At 48.0% G+C, this 24,205-nt stretch overlaps 1 protein-coding gene across 1 annotated transcript; it reads right to left on the minus strand.

The window, feature by feature from the left end:
- Positions 1-950: 950 nt before the first annotated feature.
- On the minus strand, positions 951-24,205 carry MMRN2 (multimerin 2). Its single transcript, XM_080926896.1, has 7 exons — positions 23,972-24,205; positions 11,081-11,203; positions 10,898-11,004; positions 10,722-10,802; positions 9,657-9,827; positions 7,753-9,546; positions 951-5,117 (listed from the first exon to the last, which is right to left on the minus strand). Exons 1-7 carry the CDS (start codon positions 24,133-24,135, stop codon positions 4,735-4,737), a joined length of 2,823 nt encoding a protein of 940 aa, XP_080783022.1. The 5' UTR covers positions 24,136-24,205; the 3' UTR covers positions 951-4,734.

The raw sequence follows: 24,205 nt of genomic DNA on the forward strand, positions 1-24,205 counted from the left end.
TCATTCTGTTTGTATGAGTACATTGTTGGGAGTGCTTTGGACTACACAGGATTTTCATGTCAGTGGTTGCTAAGTGATTGTCTAATGCCACCGTCATTCCATCTTCAGTTTCCATTGACAGTATGGAAGTAAGCACTTTCCTTATACAGCTTACCAATACGGACTTCTGGGTTCCATTAGGTCATTGTGTTTTGATGCTCAAATTGACCCACACTTGTCTGCAAAGATCTCCTTTAGCTGACTCATGAAGCCTCTTGACACATGCTCATCATATTTTGAACACTTATTTGAAACATTAGGAGGTCTGAGCCCCCAGCATGGGGTCAGATTCAAGATTGGATGGGATTTAGAGTTAAATCCCAAGTAGCAATGTCTTAGGATTTCCATTGCTGTGAAGAGACACCATGGCCAAGGGAATGCCTTATAAAAGACATTTGAGGCTGGTGTATGAGTTCTGAGGTTCAGTCCATTATCATTATGTCTGGAAGAATAGCAGTGTCCACACAGGCATAGTACTGGAGGAGCTGAGAGTTCTACATTTTGTTCCAAACACAAACAGAAGACTAGCATTCTCAGGTAGTTGGGAGGAAGCTCTCAAAGTCCATCCCCACATTGACACACTTCCTCCAACAAGTGCCGCTCCCTGGGCCAAGCCACCACAGGCAGTAAGCCTGCTTTAAGTTTCCATTTAACTGAGGCTGATGAGGTAGCTCACTGGTAGTAGAGCACTTGCCTACAAGATAGGAGCCAACACAAACTTAGAAAAAAACTAACTTCCTCTATTTTTCTAGAGATGTTTAGATACCCAGTGTCTTAGTCAGGGTTTCTATTCCTGCACAAAACATCATGACCAAGAAGCAAGTTGGGGAGGAAAGGGTTTATTCAGCTTACACTTCCACATTGCTGTTCATCACCAAAGGAAGTCAGGACTGGAACTCAAGCAGGTCAAGAATCAGAAGCTGATGCAGAAGCCATGGAGGGATGTTACTTACTGGCTTGTTTCCCCTGGCTTGCTCAGCCTGCTTTCTTACAGAATCCAGGTCTTCCAGCCCAGGGATGACACCACATGGGCTGGTTCACTAGTTGAGAAAATGTCTTACAGCTGGATCTCATGGAGGCATTTTCTCAACGGAGGCTCCTTTCTCTGATAACTCCAGCTTGTGTCAAGTTGACACAAAACCAGCCAGTACACCCAGTAATTCAGTTGTTGACTTTGGGGTCTAATTCATAACTACTTTTCCACAAACATTTGACAAGGAGTATAGTTGCTCATCTTTGCAGTATACCTGTCCCTCATTGTCTCCCTATGATAGGACAATACCAATTAGAAAACAAAAGCAATCCTCTTGCCTGCTTCAACACAGCGTTCCGTACATTTTTGTTTTTAACCTTCCAGAGAGTTCTGTCACTGGAGTTTTACTGATGAATAGGAAGTTCAGGCTAAAGCAAGGTGAAGAGCTTTCATGCTTTTGACATAAGATGAGCATGAGCCTTAAAATATTTGAGGGGGGCCTTTAATAATGCCTCTATCACTACCCCTACACCCCTACCCTTGGAACTCTGGGCCTCATGCATGCTATCAAAGGCCCTCCCACTGTGCCGCACACATCTAACAATCAAATCTTAGACTGTCCTCAAGTAAGAGTGATTATCTAGCTATGATATGGTGATTGTGACTCACATAAAGGTCACCCAGTCACCTGCAGCTCAGCTTGTTAGCTCCAGATCAGCAGCTGCCTGTATTGGCCTTAGGACTGGCTATATAGTTCTTGTTCTGATTTGGGACAGTTTAAGCTTGAGGCTCTACAGCAATTCTCATAGGGGTTAGAATTCCATATTGCTCTATCATTCTGGAATAGGTTTTATTTTCTATCTTTTCAAAGAATCATGTTAAGATTTATTTATTTTATTTATGTGAGTACCACACCAGAAGAGGGCATCAGATCCCATTACAGATGGTTGTGAGCCACCATGTGGTTGCTGGGAATTGAACTTGGGACCTCTGGAAGAGCAGTCAGTGCTCTTAACCACTGAGCCATCTCTCCAGCCCTTGAAGCCATCTTGATGTGGTGCTCTCACATAGTTTTTCAGAAGCCACAGGTGTTTCAAGGTGCCTTGGGTTGGTCCCATGTCTACCTGGAGGGCACTGGGAACATCTTTGACACAATATATCTTATATATATTTGACACAATATATCTTAATACAGATCAGACTCCATCAAAAGAATTTTAGAATTCTTAGTGATTTGGGTCAGGGGAGATGGATCAGTTAGCTAATTGCCTGCTGTGCTAGCATAATGACCCAAAATTGGCTCCTCAATACCTATGTAAAAAGCAGAGTACAGTGTGTGTCTGTAATCCCAGCACTGGGGATGGGGACAGAGAAGTAGATCTCAGGAGCCCATTGACCGGGCAGCCTAGTGAAACTAGTGAGCACCAGGTCCAGTGAGAGGCCCTGCTTCAAAAAATAAGATGGGGGCTGGAGAGATGGCTCAGTGGTTAAGAGCACTGACCGCTCTTCCAGAGGTCCTGAGTTCAAATCCCAGCAACCACATGGTGCTCACAACCATCTGTAATGAGATCCGATGCCCTCTTCTGGTGTGTCTGAAGACAGCTGCAGTGTACTTATACATAATAAATCTTTAAAAAACGGGAGGGTGGGGGTAGTGACTAAGATGCCTAGTGTCAATGTCTGGCTTCCATGAGCACCCACACACATGCACATACATCACAGCTACCTACACAAGCATGTTTGTATTCACACATACAGTGTTTACTGAGCTGTCTAGAAACAGGAATATGTTATTTGAACTTGATGTTGAGAGGCTCTGTAAAAGGTAATCAGGTATGTTTTATCACATAGAAAGCACTCTTGCTAAAAGAACCATTATTTCTCCTCACTCCAAATACGTCCAGAGTGCCTCAAACAGTGGTGGTGGAAGACCTGACCAGCTAGTGCTTTTTACTTACTGCCTTCCTGTGAGGGTTGTCGACACAGCATTTCATGACAGAACTGACACACACTGTATTCTATGCCAGAAATTCTGAATGGAAGTATTTAATGATGAGACTACATTACCCTAATATTCCCAACTTAGTCCTCAGAAGGGACTGGCCAGTTAACATGGAGCACAAGAAGAAAGGTAGGACTGCCGACAACAGAGGTGACCTGCCACATGCGGGTCACCCCAAATTTTAGTCTGGGGTAGCCCAACCATACATAGCCTGGTCCAGAAATAGTCTTGACAAGGGAGAGTTCTACCGAGCTGAGCAAGACTCAGAGCTGTGGCTGAGATCAGGGAGGTCCGGAGCGTCACCAGCTCGACACAGACTGGAGTTACAGCAGAAGAGCCTTCTGGCTTACTGTCCCTCTAACACCGATGCCTCAGCACACTGTACAGAGCTTTATAAGCGAATTCTGAAGGTTAATTATTTGAATTAAGGACTCCAGCAAGCAATGAGAATTGCCAGCAGCCCATTACCCATTCAAATCCCACTGGAGGTGGAAAAGAGAATTTTCAGCCAACACTGAGCACTACCAAAGCCTGTTTTATTTTCTGATGGCAGCGTGGCTGTTTCTTGAACTGATTGTAGGGTCTAGAGACTTGTAAGCCACTGCCATTCTGTGCTGTCCCATCCAGGGACAGTGTCACTGCCTAATAAGAAGGACCCTAGACAGTCTATGTAGCGTGAACTGAATATTTGTAGTTGAGTCAAATAGACCAGGAGCGATGAGTCACTTTTCCCCAAATGTTTCCCCTTCCGACAGTAAACAAGGCAGAGTTTAGAGAGCATCGTTGATCACTACCAGTAGAGTTTAATTTCCCTCCTTCCCTCCTTAGAGATGTTGGAGCACAGTCTTGACAGGGACACACTTATTGACCTTTACAGAGTGAAGCCGGGAGGAAAAGGTGTGAAATTAAAATTAAATATACAGATGAAGACAGAGGGTGACTGGGAGTTAACATCTTTTGCTGCTTTGAGACAGGGTCTCCCATATCCCAGGCTAGCCTTGAACTAGGAAGCTGAGGATGGCTCTGAACTTCTGATCTTCATGCCTGTTCCACATGCTGAGACCATAGGTGTCTGGGGACTGGACTCAGGGCTTAAGTTTGTTAGCCATGGCTTATTCAACCAGGTGTTCGCCCCCCTCTGAAACTAGAAAGACTGTTTTGATGATCTTTTCTATAGTAATTGGAGACTTGTTTCCAGTCTGGGGGCGGGGGAGCATTGGAAAGAGAATCTGGGACCTTTTGCATGGCAAAACTGTCACCTTCGCTGTAAACATTCCTCTGAGAAGCAAAGACTTTCGAACACAGGAAAGAGGAAACAGAAAAAGGTTTAAGTGAATTGAAGTTTCTAACCCCATAAGAAAAATTTTTTAAAAAAACAAAAAAAAAAAAAACAAAAACAAAAACAAAACAAACAAACAAAAAAAAAAAAACTGTAGAATTGAGGGAGTGTCTCAGCCAAGACAAGCCACGCCATTAGGGAAGGCATGGGAAGCCCAGACCCCTCTCCAGGCACCGGCCCAGTCCAGGGAGCTGTGTTCTAACCTCCCCAACCTGTGTGTCCAGAAGAAGGGACATGCTGCTTGCTGCAGGGTCTTTGCAGAAGGTGTCCAGGGAAGAGCTAGGCCACTAGATGGTCTCCAGCCGTCACTGGCCAGAGCCTCAGTCTAAGAGCCGCAGGCAAATCTACCATGTCTGATGCAAGCTGAGCTGAGCCCCTGGTTCAGGTCTTGAACATCAGGAAGCCTCCAAATGCAGTGCCTGGTCGGCTCCCCTTTGTTACCGACCCTTGAATTAACTCAAACCACACTCTCTCGCCCCTTTTCAGCTCTGCCATAGCAAAAGTAGTGGCTGTGCCCCCGCCCCCCTGTTCCGCACTGTAGACTGGAACCCGGTGGTGACCATCAAACACCAGCTGCCCCATTCCTGGGCCTGGGCCAAATGTGATGCTCACTGCAAATAAGTAGATGCCGCGTTTGGGGGCTCGGAAGTAGCCATGTTCGGGGAAGTAGCTGCTGCCCACATTGATGGATGTGGTGTTGAACTTCACCATCTGCAGAGCAGTGGCCTCTTCGGAAGAACTGGCATAGAAGGCCACAGGGGAGCCTGGGGTGGAAGAAATACTCAGTTACCCTTCACTCGCAAACTCTCCCTTCTTCACCTTAATTTCATGAGAAGCAGGGTGCTATTTCTAGAGACCTTCACATTCCCAAAGGTGTTTGCCTTAGACAGTCAGTGTGATTTCAGAGGGAGGGAGGAGGGAAAATACAGATCTGCTGGTTGGCTGGCACAGGCATTTTCTCCTTTGATCCTCAACAAAGCACTTTTTTCTTTGATCCTTTCAACTCTAGAGAGATAAGTGTTTGTGACTACCCAAGGCTCATGCGTGGGTGGGCTGTGCTAGAAACCTAGATATCCAACTCCTACATGTCTGCTACCTGCCAAGGACTGTTCCTCCCACATCAGGGCTCGGGATGGAACACAGGACCTCATACATGTTAGACATGTGCTTCTCCGCTAAGTCATATCCCCAGCACCTACTTGCTAGAAATCTTGAGACATCTAGTGGGAAAGAGAATAATAATGTTAATACTGGGAAGTAACTGGCCACAAGACCATAAAGAAAAAGGACTGAGAAACCTCAAGCCAGGCACAGTAGTTCCTGCTTGTAATACATGGAAGACAGAGGCAATAAAATCTTGATTTTGAAGTCAGTCTGAGCTACACAATGACCCTTTCTGAGCAATGGGTGTGGATATTTTGCCTGCATATGTGTCTGTGTAACATGTGCATGGGGGGGGGGGTGTGCCCATGAAGGCCAGAAAGGATCACCAGATACCCTGGAAGTGAACTTATAGATGGTTGTGAGCTGCCATGTAGATGCTAGGAATTGATCCCAGGTCCTCTGGAAGAGCAGCCAGTGCTCTTGATTACTAACCTATCTCTCCAGCTCTGGTTAGTCATCTTAATATAATGCCCAGTGTGTGTTGCTCAGAGCCCTAGCATTTCACATGAGTGAATTGAAGCTTAATACATGAAAAGTTTGCTGACCACACAAGCAAACCTTGGCCCTCTTCTTTGGAGGGCCTATCCTTCCTTCCTCTCACTTGCAGAAGCACTTCTTCCAACACTAGGAACACAATCCTGTTGAAACTAGAGGCAGAGAAACACCCCAAATTGTACGGAAAGGAAGGGCACGAGCTGCTATACGTGTTTAGGAAGTTCAGGGGGAAACTGACAGCCAGGGCATGGGACCAGAAGAAGGTACCCTTCTGGAATGGAGTCCAGGAAGTGAGGCCAACCTTAGGAAGATCCTTTTGAGAGTTCCTTCATTATTTCGTGTGTGTGTGTGTGTGTGTGTGTGTGTCTGTGTGTGTGTGTGTGTGTGTCTGTGTGTGTCTGTGTGTGTGGTGTGCGTGTGTGAGTGCATGCGTGCGTGCGTGCGTGCGTGTGTGTGTGTGTGTGTGTGTATACACATGTGTGCCCTTCCCTCATTTCTCAGGAAAATGGAACTAAGGCTTTAGAGAAGTCTGCAAAGCAATTACTGACTTAAGTACATGTTTTTGTCTCCAAATCCAAAAACAACGTTGGGGAAAAACAAAATTTTGCTTCTCTCCGTGTCTGGAAGATTTAGTGAGAATTGTTTCTGAACAGCTTTCCTGTTTATGCCGTTGTGCGATCTGATGCTGCAGTTCCCGAAGCACCCAGCAGATGGGGCTCCTGCCTTGGTGAGAGGAGTCTGCTCTACAGCGCCCTCTGTAGGCCATTCTTACTCTTTCAGCCTGCCTGCATCTGGGAGTCCACCCACCCTAGAGGAAAGGAAACTGTGGGTTTCGGAAGGTAGAAGGGCTGTGCAAACTGAGGGTGCATTTCTTTGCAGGGCTCAAAGTCAAGCTTTGTGGCCTTCTTACAAGAAAAGTGCTTCTTAAGGAAAAAAATGTTTTCGGAAGGAAAGGAATATTGCAGGAGTAAACAGACCCCTCACCTATCAGGCAAATGGTGAAAGGCATGATGGGGTCTGTACCACTCACAAGAGGAAAAGAGATGGAGGAGTTAGTGTGAGGGCACGCAGCTCTCTGGAAACGCTAGGGGAGGCGGGAGAGCTGCCTGGGTTTCCTGCATGCTAAGCCTGTGCTGGGGCAATGAGGCCATCAGGTTCTGTAACAACTCTAGTGTGTAGGTGAGGCCCTCCAGGATTCGCATTCTGTGAGTTTGCTGCAGCTGCGAGCCAGCCTCTGTGCTGTTTACTGATTGGTCACTTCTGGGGCTTGAGACTCAGGCAAAGATGTGATGATAATGACTGCGTGATTGTGTGGCTAAAGCTGAGTCATGATAAAGCTCAGGAAAGGTCCAGAAGGGTGCTGACACCACCAACTGTATTTACCAAGAGGGCTCCTTCCTTCTGAGCTGAAGGCCTTTCCCTGGGTTTACCCCTTGTGGGGTGCTACCATGACAGATGACCCCCTGCTCCAATCCACTGCCCCTAGATTGCAGTTGAGTTGATGGAACACTGGGGTTGGGGTGGGTGTGAAGAGTTGAGACATTCCACCCTGCTCCCGGGCAAGGGTCTCTGCCAACACCTGGGCTCTGGAACTACACCTGATTCCTGGGACCTACGCTGTCCTGTCCATAGCCCTGAAGGTAGCAGTGGTGACCAGTAACCCTGCTTCCTTGTACCCTGTGTCCACTCCCCGGTAGGAGGAAGGTGCAGAGAGGCCATCTCCAGGGCCCAGACACTCACCTGCCTCCCAGAGCTCCAAATCCTGGGTGTGCGCATCTGCAGACACCACCGCTTGCTTCTTATCTCTCTTCCGGGATTCTCCTGGGCCTTTCTGTTGCTTCTTCTCCTTCTTACTCAGCATGGCCTGCAGCTTACCCAGGTCTAAGCTGGTGTTGCTTGCCACCAGCCCTTGGAAGTTCTGGAAGAGGCTGTGGAAGAGCTGCTGGTACTGTCTCAGGCCGTGCTGGGTGTCAGAGAGCATGCTGTGTAGGTCTTTAAGGGAGCTGTTGAGGGAGGCAGCCCAGGAGGCCTCACAGCACTGTCCAATCTGCTTGACATCAGAGCTCAGGCGCTGAATCGCCTGCTCTAGGTCCGCCAAAGCCATGGCTTCCTCATCTCGCCCTGAGTCGTGGCTGGGCTCGAGTCCCTCTACCAACTGTGAGTGCCGCTCCTCAAGGCCATCTGCGGCCTTCTCCAAGGTCTCCACCCGAGCGGCCAAATCCTCCCAACCAACCGCCTGCTCCTGCAGACCACTGGCGGCGTACTGCAGGGCAAGGCGGATCTGCTCATAATTCAGGGGCAGGGGGCGAGGGGTCTCCTCCGACATCTCGTCCATCATCTCCTCCCCGAAGAGTGCAGCCAGCACGGCCTGATGTCGCAGTGCATCCTCCAGCAGGGCTGTGAAGGAGTCATGCAGCAGGCCTATCTCTTTGCGGGTCCCGTTCGCTGCAGTCTTCAGCGCTTCCACAGCGTGGTCCAGAGCCCGCAGCTGGCTCCGCATCCGGGCCCTCTCAGCCCGGGCCCGTTCACCCTCTCCTCTGTAGGCATCCATTGCTGAAGACATGGCATCTAGAGTGCTTTGCAAAGTCTGCAAAGAAGAACCATCTAACTGGTGCTGTTCATCCGGGCTCACTTGGGTCTCCTCTGCGGTGCGCATGGCATCCCCGTGGCCCTCCCGGATGACGTCCATGTCAGAGTAGACCCTTTGGCAGTTGCAGTCCTTGACATATTTGATGAGGTCCGCATGACCCGCCTGCAGATGCTGCAGAGTGAGGTTGAGTTCCAGTAGCTGCCGCTCTACCTCCTCTTTGTTCTCCTCCATGATCAGGGATTTTTCCATTAGGATCACCCGCAGCTCTCGAAGCCCCGTGTGGTTCACCAGCAGCTCCTCCACCTGCCTCTCTACCTTGCTGATCTGGTCGAAGGTCTCATCCGATTCAGAATAGAGCTCCTTGATTTCATCAGAGTGCTGCTTCAGGACGCTGTCCATGTCCTTGAGGGTGCTGTCCATCTCCTCCTCCCTCTGGTTAGCGGCCATGTGCAGAGCAGAAAGGTTTCTCTGCAGCTGCCCCAGTCTGGCCTGCAGGCTCTCTGGCTCTGGCCTTGCTGCTGCTGCTGCGGATGCCACCACCAGGCTGCCATTGGCCCCTGGGAGATCCTGAGCTTTAACAAGCTGCTTTAATTGGGTGCTCACCTCAACCTGGACCTCAGAGAGGGCATGGTGCACGGATCGGCGCTGGGCTTGCAGCTGGTCCTCTACATCCTGCCACAGCTGGTCCAGTCTCCGGCTGTTCTGCTGGGCCTTGGCCTCAAACTTAGAAGCAAGCTCTTGGAAGTCAGCCCTAGCCACGGTGCCCTCCTGGATCGTCTTGATGGCCTGGTGATTGGCCTCCACATCAAGAGATAAGTTTCTGATGGTCTGGAAGAGGCTATGCAAGCTCTCATTGAAGCTCTTCCAGATGGGACTGAAGTGTGCTTTCAGAAATGCATCGATATGGGGCTGCAGCAGATGCTTTGATGTCCTGCCAGGAAACTCTGCAACAGATTCCATGTTTCACACAAGCCTGCTGTAGCAGACACCCCTCCCCAGGCTAAAGCGAGTTGGGACCTCCAAAATCTGGGCCTTCGTGAGGGCCGCTACTCACCAAATTCTGTTAGATTGGCTTCTGTCATCTCAGCTGTGAGGTTGCTGGATGGGGCCTCCCAAGGGCCTGGGAAGCCATCTATAGGCTGGGCATCATTCTGGAGATTTTGAAGCAGGTGTTCCTGTTGTTCCTGGGGCACTTTTATCTCATTAAACTCTGTGACAGGGTGACCTGAAAACACACTGGATATAAGTGTTAAAGGTCCACTCATCAGGCCTGGACCTATAATAAGGTCAGGAGAAGACTTGGGACTCAGGACATGGGAGTATGTTGGCCCCTCCTGAGCTGGAACTTAAAAGTCCCTTCGCCTTCTAAGATGGGCAAATACAGATCTCTGAGCTATCACCTTTCCTCCCATACCCCTAGCAGACATGACTAACTAATCATCTTGTTTCATTCCTTAGCCACAATTTCATTCCTGGCAGCTCTAACCAATAGATAGCTGATCGCATAATGAAATCCATTCCCGAGCTGGAGAGATGGCTCAGTGATTAAGAGCACTGACTGCTATTCCAGAGGTGCTGAGTTCAAATCCCAACAACCACATGGTGGCTCACAACCATCTGTAATGAGATCTGATGCCCTCTTCTGGCGTGTCTGAAGACAGCAACTGTGTACTCATATACATAAAAAAGAAATTATTCATTTTAAAAAGAAAATCCATTCCCTTACCTACTCTTGAAATCAATTTATAAAGGGTGGCTTTTGTTGTGTTGATACTGAGACCAGGAACAAAACGACTTCCAGTAGGTGGGGGTTTTTTTGGGGGTGGGGGGCTGGCGTATAAGAGAATGGAAAAGCTTCCTTCAGGCCTGGGAACTTGTAAAGGTCAAGGAGCAAGAATGGCACCTGGCAAAGTCAACTCTTCAAGAAAAATGGGGTCAGTAAAAAGGATAGGTATCAGTCCCAGGCAGTAGGCTAAAGGCCCTGGGAATCTGTCCACAGAGAACAGTGCGGGCCACAAGGGAGCCCATGCTGATTGTAAGTCTTTCTAGAGATGGTACAGCCCACCAGAGAAGAAAGACTCAGACACATGAACTCTGTTCATCCAGGAAGGCAACACACCAAGTTCAAAGCCATCCAATGAGTCCCAGGTCTCCTGGAGTTTGCCACTTGGCTCTGTGGGCTCGGGGTTTGCCGTGGGATCTGCAAAAAGAAGGATGGTATGTTAAGCCCAGAAGTCAGAGTAGCAACACAGTTTCTGGGGCCAGGGGCTAAGAGGAAGCTTTGGGGAGCATTACCATGGTCTTGGCAGTCTGGACCCTGGAACCCTGGGCAGCACCTCCAGTCCACAGACATCAGCACCTTCTGCTGGACCTGGTACACTGGCTTCTGGGCCACTCGATACCTTAGGAAGAAAGCAGGGGCTCAGTACCTCTGGTGATCCCACTGGGCTTGGAAAATGGCCTGTCTACCTCACTCACATGACTCTCTGGCAGTCAGGAGCTCCCTGTGGACATGGCTGCTGTGAATGGACCAGGAATTTCTCTGTTTTGCAAGCAGCTACAAAGGTGACCAGCCTGGACTTCTGGTAAGGACACCAATTTCTGGAAAAGAAGCCATAGGAGAAGATTGCTGAGCCTTGCTTGGTCCTTCCCAGATGCAGGGATGCCCTACCCTGCCTGCTGCTTGCCCGCCTCTGGGATTCTGGAAGCCATTAACTGCCAGGGAAGACAGCTCTTGTCTTAACTCCTAAGCTCTACAAAGCACTCAAAAGAGCCCTCACTGTCTTCCCAAAACCCCTCCAGGGCCAGTGGAGGAATGCCAAGGACTCCCACATCATAACACAGCTACCTGCAAGCAGGGGGCTTCTTCCTTGTCCCTTGACACCAGGGGGCATAATGGTGCAGCTTGGGGAACCTGAGGCCTGAATCTGCATCTTGTGGCTGTGGAGCCTTGAGTGGTACTTAAAGAGTTCTTATTTCCCCATCGTTGGTAGTGGTGATGCCCATGTCTGAGCAGATGGAGTAGCGAGTGCCCTGGCAGCACGTTGTGCCCCATCCTGGCAGCTACCCAATTCTTCTCCCATCTTTTCCCAACAGAATATCCCTGTGGCTACTACTGGCCCGGCCTCCTGGGCAGCTGGCTTTCCAGCAGTTTTGAGAGAAAGAAGATGGCTGGGTGGAACAACGCCCTCCCCCGAACGGTCTCCTCCACCTTGTGATCCTTCAGAGCACACCCAGTGTGTTCAACACTTCCAAGGCAGCCTCTCTACTTTCATCCCTTGTCTGTGTGCACGGTAGGGGTCCTGGGATGGGAAATATGCTCACTGAGCTGGGGCTGGCTACTGGGGTTCGGTGCAAGGGTCAAAGCATCCTTCCCTCATCATTAGCTCTCAGAACAAGGCTCTCCAGAGATGTGAGTTCAGCACCCCTTAGGTGCCAGTTGGCAGACTCAAGCTCAGCACTTGCTGTGACACCACAGTGAGGCAAACTTTTCCTTAAGGGTCCCGAGAGCAGGCGATCTCAGAAGGAGGGATGTGGTTAAGACCTATGAATTGTTGGGCTGGAGAGATGGCTTAGCATTTAAGAGCACTGACTGCTCTTCCGGAAGTCCTGAGTTCAATTCCCAGCAACCACAGGGTGGCTCACTACCATCTGTAATAGGGATGCCCTCTTCTGGTGTGTCTGAAGACAGTGGCAGTGTGTACTCACACACATTAAATAAATAAATAAATCTTTTTTTCTTTTTAAAAAAAAGAGCTATAAAAGTTCTGATTATGTGTATAAAGAGCATGTCAGACAGAGAGCTGGGAGTTTGGACAGGGCTTCGGAAGTCGGAAGAGCCTGCGGATGAAGCCAAGGGAATTGGAGGCCATGTTAGAGAGACATGGGTAACAGAGGAAGAACTGGTCCAGTTCTTGAGGTCATGGGGAAGCAGAGAAAGGTTTCAAGGGAAGTATCACAGAGGCATTCTGGTCCCAGGGTCCAGAAACGATGGGAGTCAATCAGATGCAGATGATCCAGGATAGATACAGTTTTAGAGTCTAGAGGAGAAATTCAGGCATCTTGGACCAGGAAGGGGACATGGAAGAAGTGACCATGTCTGTAAGCATCAGAGAGCAAGGTTCAGGGGCTTTGCTGATTGGGTGGCTTGTTGGAATTGGAACTCCACTTTCTGAAGCCACTAGCTGCCCTGGGGCCACTAGGCACCATTGAAGATGCTGCTGGGAGGGGTGGAAGGCAGATGTAATGGTCATTTGTATGACCACATTCATTGGGATCCTGACACACCCCCTCCTGCCCACACTCACTCTATCCACACGACCCTTCAGGCTCCTAAAATCCCGACAAGACAGCCTTTACCTTCTGGGCAGTAGTGGGCCAGAAATGCCTTGCAAAAGAGACCTGCAGATACCGACATCACAGAAGCCTCCTACATCAAAACAGCCCAGAAAGGTACAGCCAGACTTCTGAGGCTGACCCCTGAGGAAAATCTGTTATTTCAAATATATTCCAAAAGTGGACCAAGGTGTAGCTTAGAGTTACAGCATGAGATTAACATGTATGAGCCCTAGTGAAATCCTCAGTATTGAAAAGAACAAAAGAGATCAACGGGAGATCAAAACTGACACACGGGAGAAGCCTACAACTGCCCATGAGGAAGGAACACTGGCTCCAAACTGACCCTAGTACTCCCAGGTATGTAAGAGAAGATGCTACACAGAAGACACGGGGCAGGAGACTATGGGGGCGGAGGAAGTATAAGGGTTAGCAGGGTATTCCGAGAACAAAGAGAACACTTGAAAATGAAAGGCCTGCATTAGGAATGGGAAGGAAATAAAAAGCAAAAAACAAAACCAAACCAGGCTAGGGACCTGTCTTGCCTTGCAGACAGGAAGGACTGGAGACATTCCCAGCACAGAGTCAAAACAGCCTTGGTGGCTCAAGCTCGTCACCCCAGCAATTTAAGAGGTGGAAGCAGGAGGATCAGGGGACCAACATCAACATCCCCTATACAATAAATTTTAGGCTAGCCTGGACTATATCCTGTTTCCAAAAATAAATAAATACATAAATAAGTAAGTATACATGTACTCTATGAGATCCTGGTTCTAAAACTAACTACTAAATAAATAAATAAATAAACAAATAAATAAGCATGCCAAAAAGCTGGCTCAGAAGTTAAGAGCACTTGCTGCTCTGGCAGAGGACCCTGGTTCCATTCCCAGCACCTACATGGCAGCTCACAAACACCTCTAACTCTACTTCTTCTGACATTCATGGGCAGCCAACATCCATTCAGTTCACAGATGTACATACAGGCAAAACACTCATACACATAAATAACTAACAAAATCAAACAAACAGCAAGCAGACAGGAAGAGCGAGTGAATTTGGAAAATGAAAAGAAAGAACATCAGTCCCAGGCCCAACATCCTAATGACGGGAATGACAGAACAAAGGGTCGAAGTCTGATGAAACTGTGTGTGTGTGTGTGTGTGTGTGTGCATGCATGTGTCGTGAATGCCTCTGCTCACGTGTGTGTGGATGTGGGCAGCGTGTGCATGTGTATGCATGTGTGTGTACACGTGTGGATGTGTAATAACAAGAATGATAGAGCAAAAGAAGTCTGATGAGATTTTGGGTGTATGCATGTTGTTTGTGTGTGTTCCACAGATGAAAAGACTTAAGTTTTCAGATTCAAAAGGTCCAATAAGTACCTGCAGTAATATAGAAATAAACTCACATCAAAGAGCAGCATTGTGAAAATTTAGAAATTTTAGAAGAAAAAACTATCATACATACACTGAGAGAGAGAGAGAGAGAGAGAGAGAGAGAGAGAGAGAGAGAGAGAGAGAGAATCCTTGAGTCTCAACATCCCTGGGAATAGAAACACAGTGAGAATTACATTAAAAATATTGACAGAAAGCCGGGCTGTGGTGGTGTACACCTTTCATCCCAGCATTCAGGAGGCAGAGGCAGGCAGATCTCTGTGACTTTAAGGCCAGCCCAGTCTACAAAGAGAGTTCCAGGACGACCAGGGCTACGCAGAGAAACTCTGTCTCGAAAAACCAACTACACACACACACACACACACACACACACACACATCATATCCACATACACACATATACATATATATTTATATGTAGAAAATAATTGCTAACGTAGAATTCTATGTACATATTTTCTATCAATCAGCAGAAGAATACAGATTAGACATGCTTTCAAACACAGCCAGTTTCAAACAGGTCATCTACTTAGCACAGCAGACTGGAGAATTGCTTAAGCTCAGAGTTCAAGGGCAGCTTGAGCAACAGTTTGAGACCTCATCTCAAAAACAAACAAACAAACAAACAAACAAATAAAACCAACAGATATGTTAGGTGTCTAGCCTGTGGTCTCCACGTACCTCTTAGCAGGAGATTACTAATAATCTCCTGTGCATCAAACCCATCTGCAGCGTTTTAAAAGCAAAAGTCCCTTGTGGGTTGAAGGTACATCTTGATGATAGAACATGTACTGAGCAGGCCAGAGATGCAATCTCAAACATCACCCTAAAGTAATAATAACAATAACTCTTGAAGCCCAATCCCAGATCACTTTCAGGAAAGCCCAAGACTGGGTTGATCCATTAGCATTCTAGAGGTCTCTGGGTCATTCCAAGGCACACCCTAGAATTGAGTGTCTCTGGGACACAGAAAATCCACTAATGCCAAAGAACAAAACAACCAGTTGGGGTGGAGAATGCTTATACTCCCAGCACTTGGGAGTCTGAGGCAGGAGAATTTTGAGTTCCAGGATAGCCTGAATTACATAGTAACTTCAAAGGCAGGCTAAGATATATATCAAGACCCTGTCTCTTGAGGCCAGAAAGATGGCTTGGTGGTCAGGAGAACTGGCTTCAAGGGGAGCACTCCCCCATCACTGGTAGAAGTACAAACTTGAACAGCCACTATGAAAATCAAATTGTCAATTCCTCAGAAAATTGGGAATTGATCTATCTCAAGTCTCAGCTATACTACTCTTGGGCATATACCCAAAGGACGCTCTACCTACCATAAGGACACTTGCTCAACCGTGTTCACTGCTGCTGTATTCAGAAACTGGATACAACCTAGATGTCCTTCGATAGAAGAAGGGATTAAAAAATTGTGGTACATTTACATAACAGAGTACTACTCGGCTGTTTTAAAAATTAAATTTGTAGGCAAATGGATGTAAATAGGAAAAAAAAAAACATTCTGAGTGAGGTAACCCAGTACCCCAAAGGACAAACATGGTATGTACTAATTTATATGTGGATATTAGCTGTGAAGTAAAGAACAATCATACTATAATCCACAGACCTAGAGAGGCTGGGTAACAAGGAGAGGTCAAAGGGGAACGAATGGCTTTCCGCGGAGAGATGGAGGGGATGGGAACGAGCGGGCTCAGGGGTGGTGGGTGAGAGACACAACTAGAATTGGGGGAGAGAATGTTTGAGGGTGTGTGGATCTAGAAACTTAGTGTAGGGGAAACTTCCTGAAATCTTCAAGAGTGAACCTAGCAAAGACTGCTAGTAATGGGGGAGACAGAGCCTGAACAAACCATCTTCTAAAACCAGTCAAGGTTCCCAGAGATGGGACTGGGACATCAATCTAGCTACAAAACCTACAACCTGTCCTCTCTCTAAGATGTGCTGGGGTAAGGGTGGTGTAGAACTTATGGGAGTGGCCAACCAATGGCTGGTCCGACTTGAGGCCCACGCGGGGAGAGGAATCCCACCCCTGACACTGCCTGGAGGGCCAGGAACTAGAGGCTGGTCAGCCCAGAGACCCAGGATAGAACCAAACATGACTGGGGAAAAAAGTCAATGAAATGATTACTACTGGTGTTCTGCCACACTCAGATCAAGTGTCTAGCCCAAGTGTCATCAGAATGCCTTCATCCAGCAATGGATGGGAGAAGATGCAGAGACCCACATCCAAACACTAGATGGAACCAGTGAAATTGGTTGGTGCTTTGTCTTATTGTAGATTGCTATGCTGTGTTTGGCTGCTATGCCCGAGAGGCCTGGTCTGGGTTCAAGTCCCAACATCCATAAGGCAGCTCACAACCATCTGTAATTCCGGTTCTGATCCCTTCTGTTGGCCTTTGCAGGCTCAAGGCACATCCATCATGCATAGCCATACACGCAGGCACAACACTCAGGACAACGGTGGGACAATGCAGCAGTCCAGAGGGCAGCTCTGGGAGCGCCTTCAGCAAGAACGCACGGCTGGTTGAGCATCTGTGAGTGCTAAGAGTATGTGTGGCTAAATGCATGCAGAGGAAAAAATGATTCATAGTTTATTTCAGCACTCATGTCAAGTAGTACAGTCACATGGTTAGAAATACCCTGGAGATAAGAATGGTGGTGTGTGTGTGTGTGTGTGTGTGTGTGTGTGTGTGTGTCCTCATGCATACACATGTAGGCGTTTACCTCTGTGTGTTATCGGAAGATGAGGGCTGACTTATAGACAATACTACTTCCAAAGAAGCAGCTATGCTAAGTGTGTAATTCAGAAACACGGAGATCAGTGACAAAACATTACCTAATGAGTTAAAAGTTATCACTTTGGGGGACCCGGTTTTTTTTTTTTTTTTTTTTTTTTTTTTTTTTTTGGAGTTTCCAGTGCTCTCGGCGAACCTCATAGAATTGACTGGCTTCAATCCAGGAGTGTCAAACTTAGCTTCAGCTATGAACTTGGGATCACCTAAGGTGACTTGGGAATAGGGAACCTCAATTGAAAAACTGCCTAGATAAAATTGGCTTGTGGCTAACTTTTGTAAGAAAGCCCAGCCCACTGTGGGTGGCGTTATCCCTAGGGAGGTGGATCTGGGCTGTGTAAGAAAGGTAGCTGAGCAAGCCAGAAGGTAAGCCACTTGCTCCAAGGTCTCTGCTTTAGTTCCTGCCTTAGCTTCCCTCTCATCTCGGGAAGGCATATTAATTCTATAATAGATGGGCCGTAACCTGTAAGCTAAACAAGCCTTTTCTTTTCATTTTCTTTTTTTCCTCATTTTTAATTACATTTACATTTGAGATATTATCCCTTTCCCCCGCCCCGCACCTACCCCCCTCCCTATCCACTTGCCTTTACAAAGGTGAACTCCTTCCTAATCACCCTCTCCACCCCATTGCCTTGGCATTCCCCTACAGTGTGAAAACATGTCCTCCCTGGACCAAGAGCCTCTTCTCGCATTGATGCCAGACACTGATATCTTCAGCTATATGTGCAACTGGATCAATAGGTCTCACAATGTGTGCTCAAAGGTTGGTGTTTTAGTTCAAGGGAGTTTTGGAGGGTTTGGTTGGTTGATAATGTTGTTCTTCCCATGATGTTGCAACATCTTTCAACCCCTTCACTCTTTTATTTAACACCTTCATTGGTGTCCCCATGTTCAGCTTGATGGTTAGCTGCAGGCATTCTCAGCTAGTCCCTGAAGAGGCATTTCTATCTGATTTCTGCCAGTAGGTACTTCTTGACATCAATCAACAAGCGCCTTTTCTTATTGTGCCCAAATTGCTTTTGATTAGTATTTTATTACAGAGAGGCAAACTCAAGCAAGCGGTGAACAGGCTCTCTCTTTAAAAAGACATATGGTAAATATTTTACACAAGACTAACTGTTCAACTTGCCCAGGGCAGAATGGAAATTCCAGCTATTTGTTCAACAATTATTAAAAATTGTAAAAAACCAAACAAACAAAACAGTAACTGCAGGGATGTTCCCAAGTGTAGGCATTCCAGAGTCCTTGTAGGGCCCCAGGGCAGAGCCCTGTAACTGTTCAGGTCAGTGCCCTTGAAGCTGACCCTAAGACTAGGTTTTCCAGGTCAGAATGGACTCTGTCTGTCACTGTAATAGAAAAACAGTCATTGACAATACATAAATAAACGAGCCCCGTTGTGTTCCCACATTTTGCTTCATCAGAAAATGATGGCCCACTGCCTATTGTTTTCTGGCTGTGGCACAGGAGTATGTATATCTAAAAAATTAAAATTGTGGGAGGCATGGTGATACCTGCCTATAATCCTAGTATTTGGGGAAGTGAGGAAGAAGGATTACAAGTTTCTGGGCAGCCTGGGCTACACAGCAAGACCTGAAAAGAAAACAAACAAACAAACAACAACAAAACCCCCAAAACCCAGGGGCTATGTTTGTAAAGTACTTGCCACATAAGCATGGTTACCTGAGTTTGGTTCCCAAGCATCTGTAAAAAGCCAGACACAGTCCTGCATACCTGGATCCAGCTCTGGGGGAGGCAAAGAGGACACCTAGGGCTTGCTGACCAACTAGTCCTGTCTAATTAGTGATCATGAGTTTCAAGGAGAGACTCCTCAATAGGTTAGACAATTGAGGAAGAGGTTTGATGTTGACCTTAGGCCTCCACACGCATGGATACACACATGTATATGTATGCAGCTATGCACACATATGAACACATGCATGCACACCCAAAGAGAGAATGTAGCTCAGTTGATAGAGTGCTAGCATGCATCGAATACGGAGTCAATATCAGGACCACATAAAATCAGGAATGGTGTTACAAGCCTCTAATTCCAGCATTCAGGAGGTGGAGACAGGGGGATTAGAAATTCAAGGTCATTCTCTGTGATATAGCAAATTTCTAGGTCAGCACCTGGAATACATAAAACCTTAAAGGAAGGACAGGACAGGACAGGGTAGGACAAACATATGGGGGTACTTACCTATAATCCTGGAACTGTGATAGGAAGATGTAGGAAGCAAGGCAAGAGGTTCAGTTGTTGATGGTCATCCTCAGCTACAGAAGGATGTTTGAAGTACAGCCTGAGCTATCAGAGATCCCATGTCAAAAAAGAAATGCTGGCCAGGATGTGGGGGTGGGAGGGAGGGAAGGGGTGTCCTTGAGATACAGTATTAGTGTACAATATCATTTTGGTTGTTTTTTTTTTTAAAGATTTATTTATTCATTTTATGTATGTGAACACACTACTGCTCTATTCAGACACACCAGAAGAGGGCATCAGATCCCATTACAGATGGTTGTGAGCCACCATGTGATTGTTCGGAATTAAACTCAGGACCTCTGGAAGAACAGCCAGTGCTCTTAATCGCTGAGCCATCTCTCCAGCCATGGTTGTTTATTTTTAATTAACAAAATTATACAAAAAGTAAAGAAAAATAGTTGAACCCTAAAACCAAAACAAAATATATAATTAGCAGATAATGCAGCTGTAGCCCTCCAGGGTACATAGGAAAAGGGATCATCACCAGCAAACAGAGATACCTGCACAGTATCGGGCAAATTTATATGACAGTCGAGGTATGGAGTTAGGGTAGATATCTACCAACAGGTAAATGGATAAAAATATATATGTACATCATATATATATATATATATATATATATATATATATATATATATATATATATATCATATATGTATGTATAGTATATTCAGTCATACGGAAGATTGAAATAATGGCATCTACAGGAAAATTAATGGACTAGAGATCATCCTATTAAGGGAAATAAGCCACACTCAGAAAACCAAATCTCTCATATGCACAACTTAGACCTAAAAACAAAAAGGAAGGAGAGGGTGGGCGGAGGGAGAACAAGAGAGGGCAACAGGGTGTGAATAGGATCAAATACATAATAGGAATTATGCAAATGTCGGAATTCAGGGCTAGAGGTGGCTCTCTGGAAAATGCCAGGCATGGGAGCACATGCTTGTATTCCCAGAATTGAGGAGTCAGAGACAGGAGGGTCCCTGGGGTTTGTAGGCCCACCATATAGCTGAAATCAGTGAGCTCTGGGCTCAATGAGAGATGAGAGACCCTGCCTCCTTCTCCCTCTCCTCTCCCACACACACACACACACACACACACACATACACACACACACACACACACACACAGAGTGAGAGAGACAGACAGAGAGACACAGACAGACAGATAAGAGACAAAGAGACACAGAGGCAGGGAAGGACAAAGAAACAGGGAGAATGGACCAGTGAATGTTCTAGGATGCACAGGCTGATATCTTACTTCAGCAATTAGGGATTATATAGTCCAGAACACCTCAGAACAAGTCTAAACAAGCCCCCCACACCTTGGAGCTTGTTAAAGAGCCCAGGAGGCCTGGTGTGCCTGACCTGGTCCAGCCTGCTAGGAGACGGGACTTTCCAGCTCTCCCTCCAGAGCTGAGAGTCATGTTGCCCACCCTTCCTGCCCAGGAACTTTCTCTTCTGAGCTGCCACACTGCTGTTGGCTTTCTCCTTCCTTGGCAGCTCCCCGCTTGGCATAGCACAGACAGGCAGCCTGGGAAAATTCCTAACCTTTGCTTTGGTTTCCTCCAGCTCTTGGCAGCTCCCGGTAGGCCCACAGCACATGTGCCCCTGGCTAAACATGCTGAAGTGCCCCATTGTTCCCACTGCCCTCGCCTTGGGCCTGCTCCTTCTTTTGCACCCTCCTACGAGGAGCCCTGCTGGCTGTGCTGAGGAGCGGGCGCCAGACAAGAGTGAGGTAGGGTCTGTCCCCACACAGGAGGGGATGCTGAGAAACAGCAGTGGGAGCTGGGAAACCTGAAACTCTCCTCCCCTTTCCTTCCTGGACTCTGGTGACCTTGAGTCAGGCCCTCCTCCCACTCCTGGAAATGTGCAGAGGCCGAATCCCCGGAGACACAGAAAGGGGTTGTGGGGAAGGCTGACAGAGCCTGTCACAGGGAGGGGCTGGTGCACTCTGCATAATGGATGTGCTTTGGGCTGTGAAGCCACCTCTGTAAGAGTGGCTTTGCAAGCCAAGGAAACCCATCTCTCCAGGCTGGAGGCTGTACTGTTTGGCAGCCATGTTTTCTGAGGCCTGCATCCAAATGTTAGGGTGACAGCCTAGGGAAGTGCTCCTCTTTGAACCAGGAGTGGTGGAGTGGTGGTCTATCTTGCAGGGAAGCTCAAAGCCCATCCAACAGGCAGCTTGGGTCTGGGGCTCCCTGACTAAAAGCATAGAGGTCTCAGCACTGGCCTGTGGGGCCCTTCCCTGCTTACACCATAACCCTGTGTTCAGGAGCGAGGACAGGTACGAGAGTATGCTGGCTTTGTTCTGCGGCTGTTTGTCCTCTAAGGTGTGCTGAACAGCTCTGGACCTTGAGCTACCAGCTACAAAAGTCCCTAGTGTTCCTTCCATTAGGAGGAGCCTGTCACCAGGAGTAACACTATATATCCCCACCCTACAGGGGAGTAGGTCAGGATAGGGAACACTGGGTTCCACTCTGTGAGATATGAGGCCCTGAATGGAGTCAAAGTAGAAGAAGGCCATCTCTCCCACGGCCTCTACTATAGACCCAGTCTCTCTAGAACAGCTGACTTGGTCTGAGGAGCCCATATTTTATATACGCATCCCCACCAAGGAGCTGGGAAGAACCAAGGTACTCCTTGCTAGTTCCCCGGCCTGCCTCTGCAGGATCCCCAGGGGCTTGGGAAATAGTTAATTATGTCACTCTTCTGCCCTGGGACCTGGAAGCCTGGGGACTCAAGGTGTGGAGGCTCCAACTTATTTTGTTTCACTGTTCTTCTGAAAGCTGTGAGTCCAGGGCCTGCCTGGTCCCTGACTAACGGAATTGATGGGTCAAATAGAAATCAGGGGAAATGGCTCTAGCAGCAGAGATTTTATGACTGAGGCTGTATTCCCCCAACCCTGCCCCCCATCCTGCTGATGGAGTAGTGGAACACAGCGCCTGGGTCTCCTCACAACCCCCTTCCCCTTCTGCCCAAGGACCTAAGCAGCACTTCCTCCTCCTGTCAGAGGAACATGGGAAGCAATCAGCTCAGGAAGCTGCTGTGTCTCCTTCCTTTCCCACCAGGCTCTCTAGATACTTCAATAACTTGGACTTCGGAATCTAAGCTCTTGGGGATATGGAAAGGAAAACCCGGTAGGCAGGAGTTCTAGCTTGGGTCACCTGGGTATTCCTGAGCCCAGTTCATTATGCACAAACCCCTCTCATCACTGGAGTCTGGCATAACCCCATCCAGTGAGAGATGGAGATTCCTCTGATCTCAGGGACTAAGGGAGCAAGCAGACCCCTCTCCACGCCCAGGAGGAATGAAGAACAAGGACCAAAGCTCCCCCTTTCTGGCCCCTCTAGTTCTTCCATCTTTCCTTCACAATGGAAGAAGGAATTTGCTGGCTGGGACCTGCTGCTCTGAGGAAGAGAGGCTTGGTCCCTGGTCCTGAAGTCAGAGGTGAATGGTAGGACTGTCTGCCTGTGTTTATGAGCCTGTGGTAGAACTAGAGATGGACAGGACACCCCTCTCTCCCTACATCACCAGACCCACCCCTCCTTCACGAAACAGCACATGCTTCCTTTTAACGCTGCAGCTTCTCCATGGCCAAGCACGCTTTCCAGAAAGCGCCTAACAGACTAACAGACATTCCCCTAGAAGTGTCCGAAACAGCTGACTGGTCCAGTAGATTTGTCTGGGAACCCTGTTACAGTCCCTTTTCTATGTAGTTGGGATGCTGGGCGGGGGCAGGGAGTGAGTTGGCCATTCACCCTACAGATCCGATGGGTTCCACTCTGAGAGCTAGGTGTGAAGGCAAAGGTCAAGCTCTCAGTGCCTGTGTCCCAGGGCAAATCACGCAACCACTGTGAGCTTGGGTTCCTCCACTGGGAATAAGGCTGTTGGGGGAGATTATTGGAGATAATACTTGAAAAGCTGAGCCACAGAGGCTAGCCCAGGAAGTGGCATCTGTGCACTGCCTTGGACATGTTGAGTTATGAGACTCCAAACCCCGAGGGATAGACCCAGAGTCCTGGTACCTCTAAGCATAAAGGGGATGTTGTAAAACCTTGTCTGGGGTCTCCCTGCATCCTACCCACACAGGAGGCTTCATGAAGTTGCTCCAGGATTCCCTGCCTCCACGAGCTCTGGGGACTGAGGAACCCTTGCTCTGTTTAGTAATCCTGGCCTGGTTACTCTGAGCACTTAGGTCCAAATGCCTTCCCTGTGAGTGGCTGTCCCTTAGGGCTTAGGCCGTGCCAGCCTCGCTGGGGCTCAGGCTTCAGAGCTGAACTCCTTCGAAGAGCAGGAACCACAGCCTCATCAGTTGGAATCATCTAGAACACCCAATCCTCTGAGTCCAGTACTGCTAGTAGGAATGGCTTTACCTGGTGCTGTCCCAGCCAAAGCCCCTGCTATAGGTCAAGCAGTGATCACCCTGGCATCCTTACCTTGGGTCCTAAAGTACCAAATCCGGAAAACTAGCACCTCTTAAACACAGAGATAGCTACATATCAGCCCATTCCTCAGATGTGTATCTGGGGCTCAGATATCCACTCCTGACTTCTGCCAAGGGCAGGATTTCCTTACCGTCTGATGGGGTCTCTGTTGGTATTGGCAGTCTCTGTTCTCCAGCCTTCAGTCACGCTGGGCCTATTGGGATCGGAGAACCTGGGACCAGAGTCCTGTGCACAGGACCCCAGCAGTCCCCAGCTCAGGTACACCCCAAGGCCCAGCAGCAGTGTCAGGATCATGGTGGGGGGCAGGCTTGGCTGGCTATGCTGAGGCTCAGCCTTACAAGTGACAACTTCCAAATTTGCTGGT

This window comes from Micromys minutus (genome assembly GCF_963924665.1).
Source record: "Micromys minutus genome assembly, chromosome: 12".
Classification (NCBI taxonomy): domain Eukaryota; kingdom Metazoa; phylum Chordata; class Mammalia; order Rodentia; family Muridae; genus Micromys; species Micromys minutus.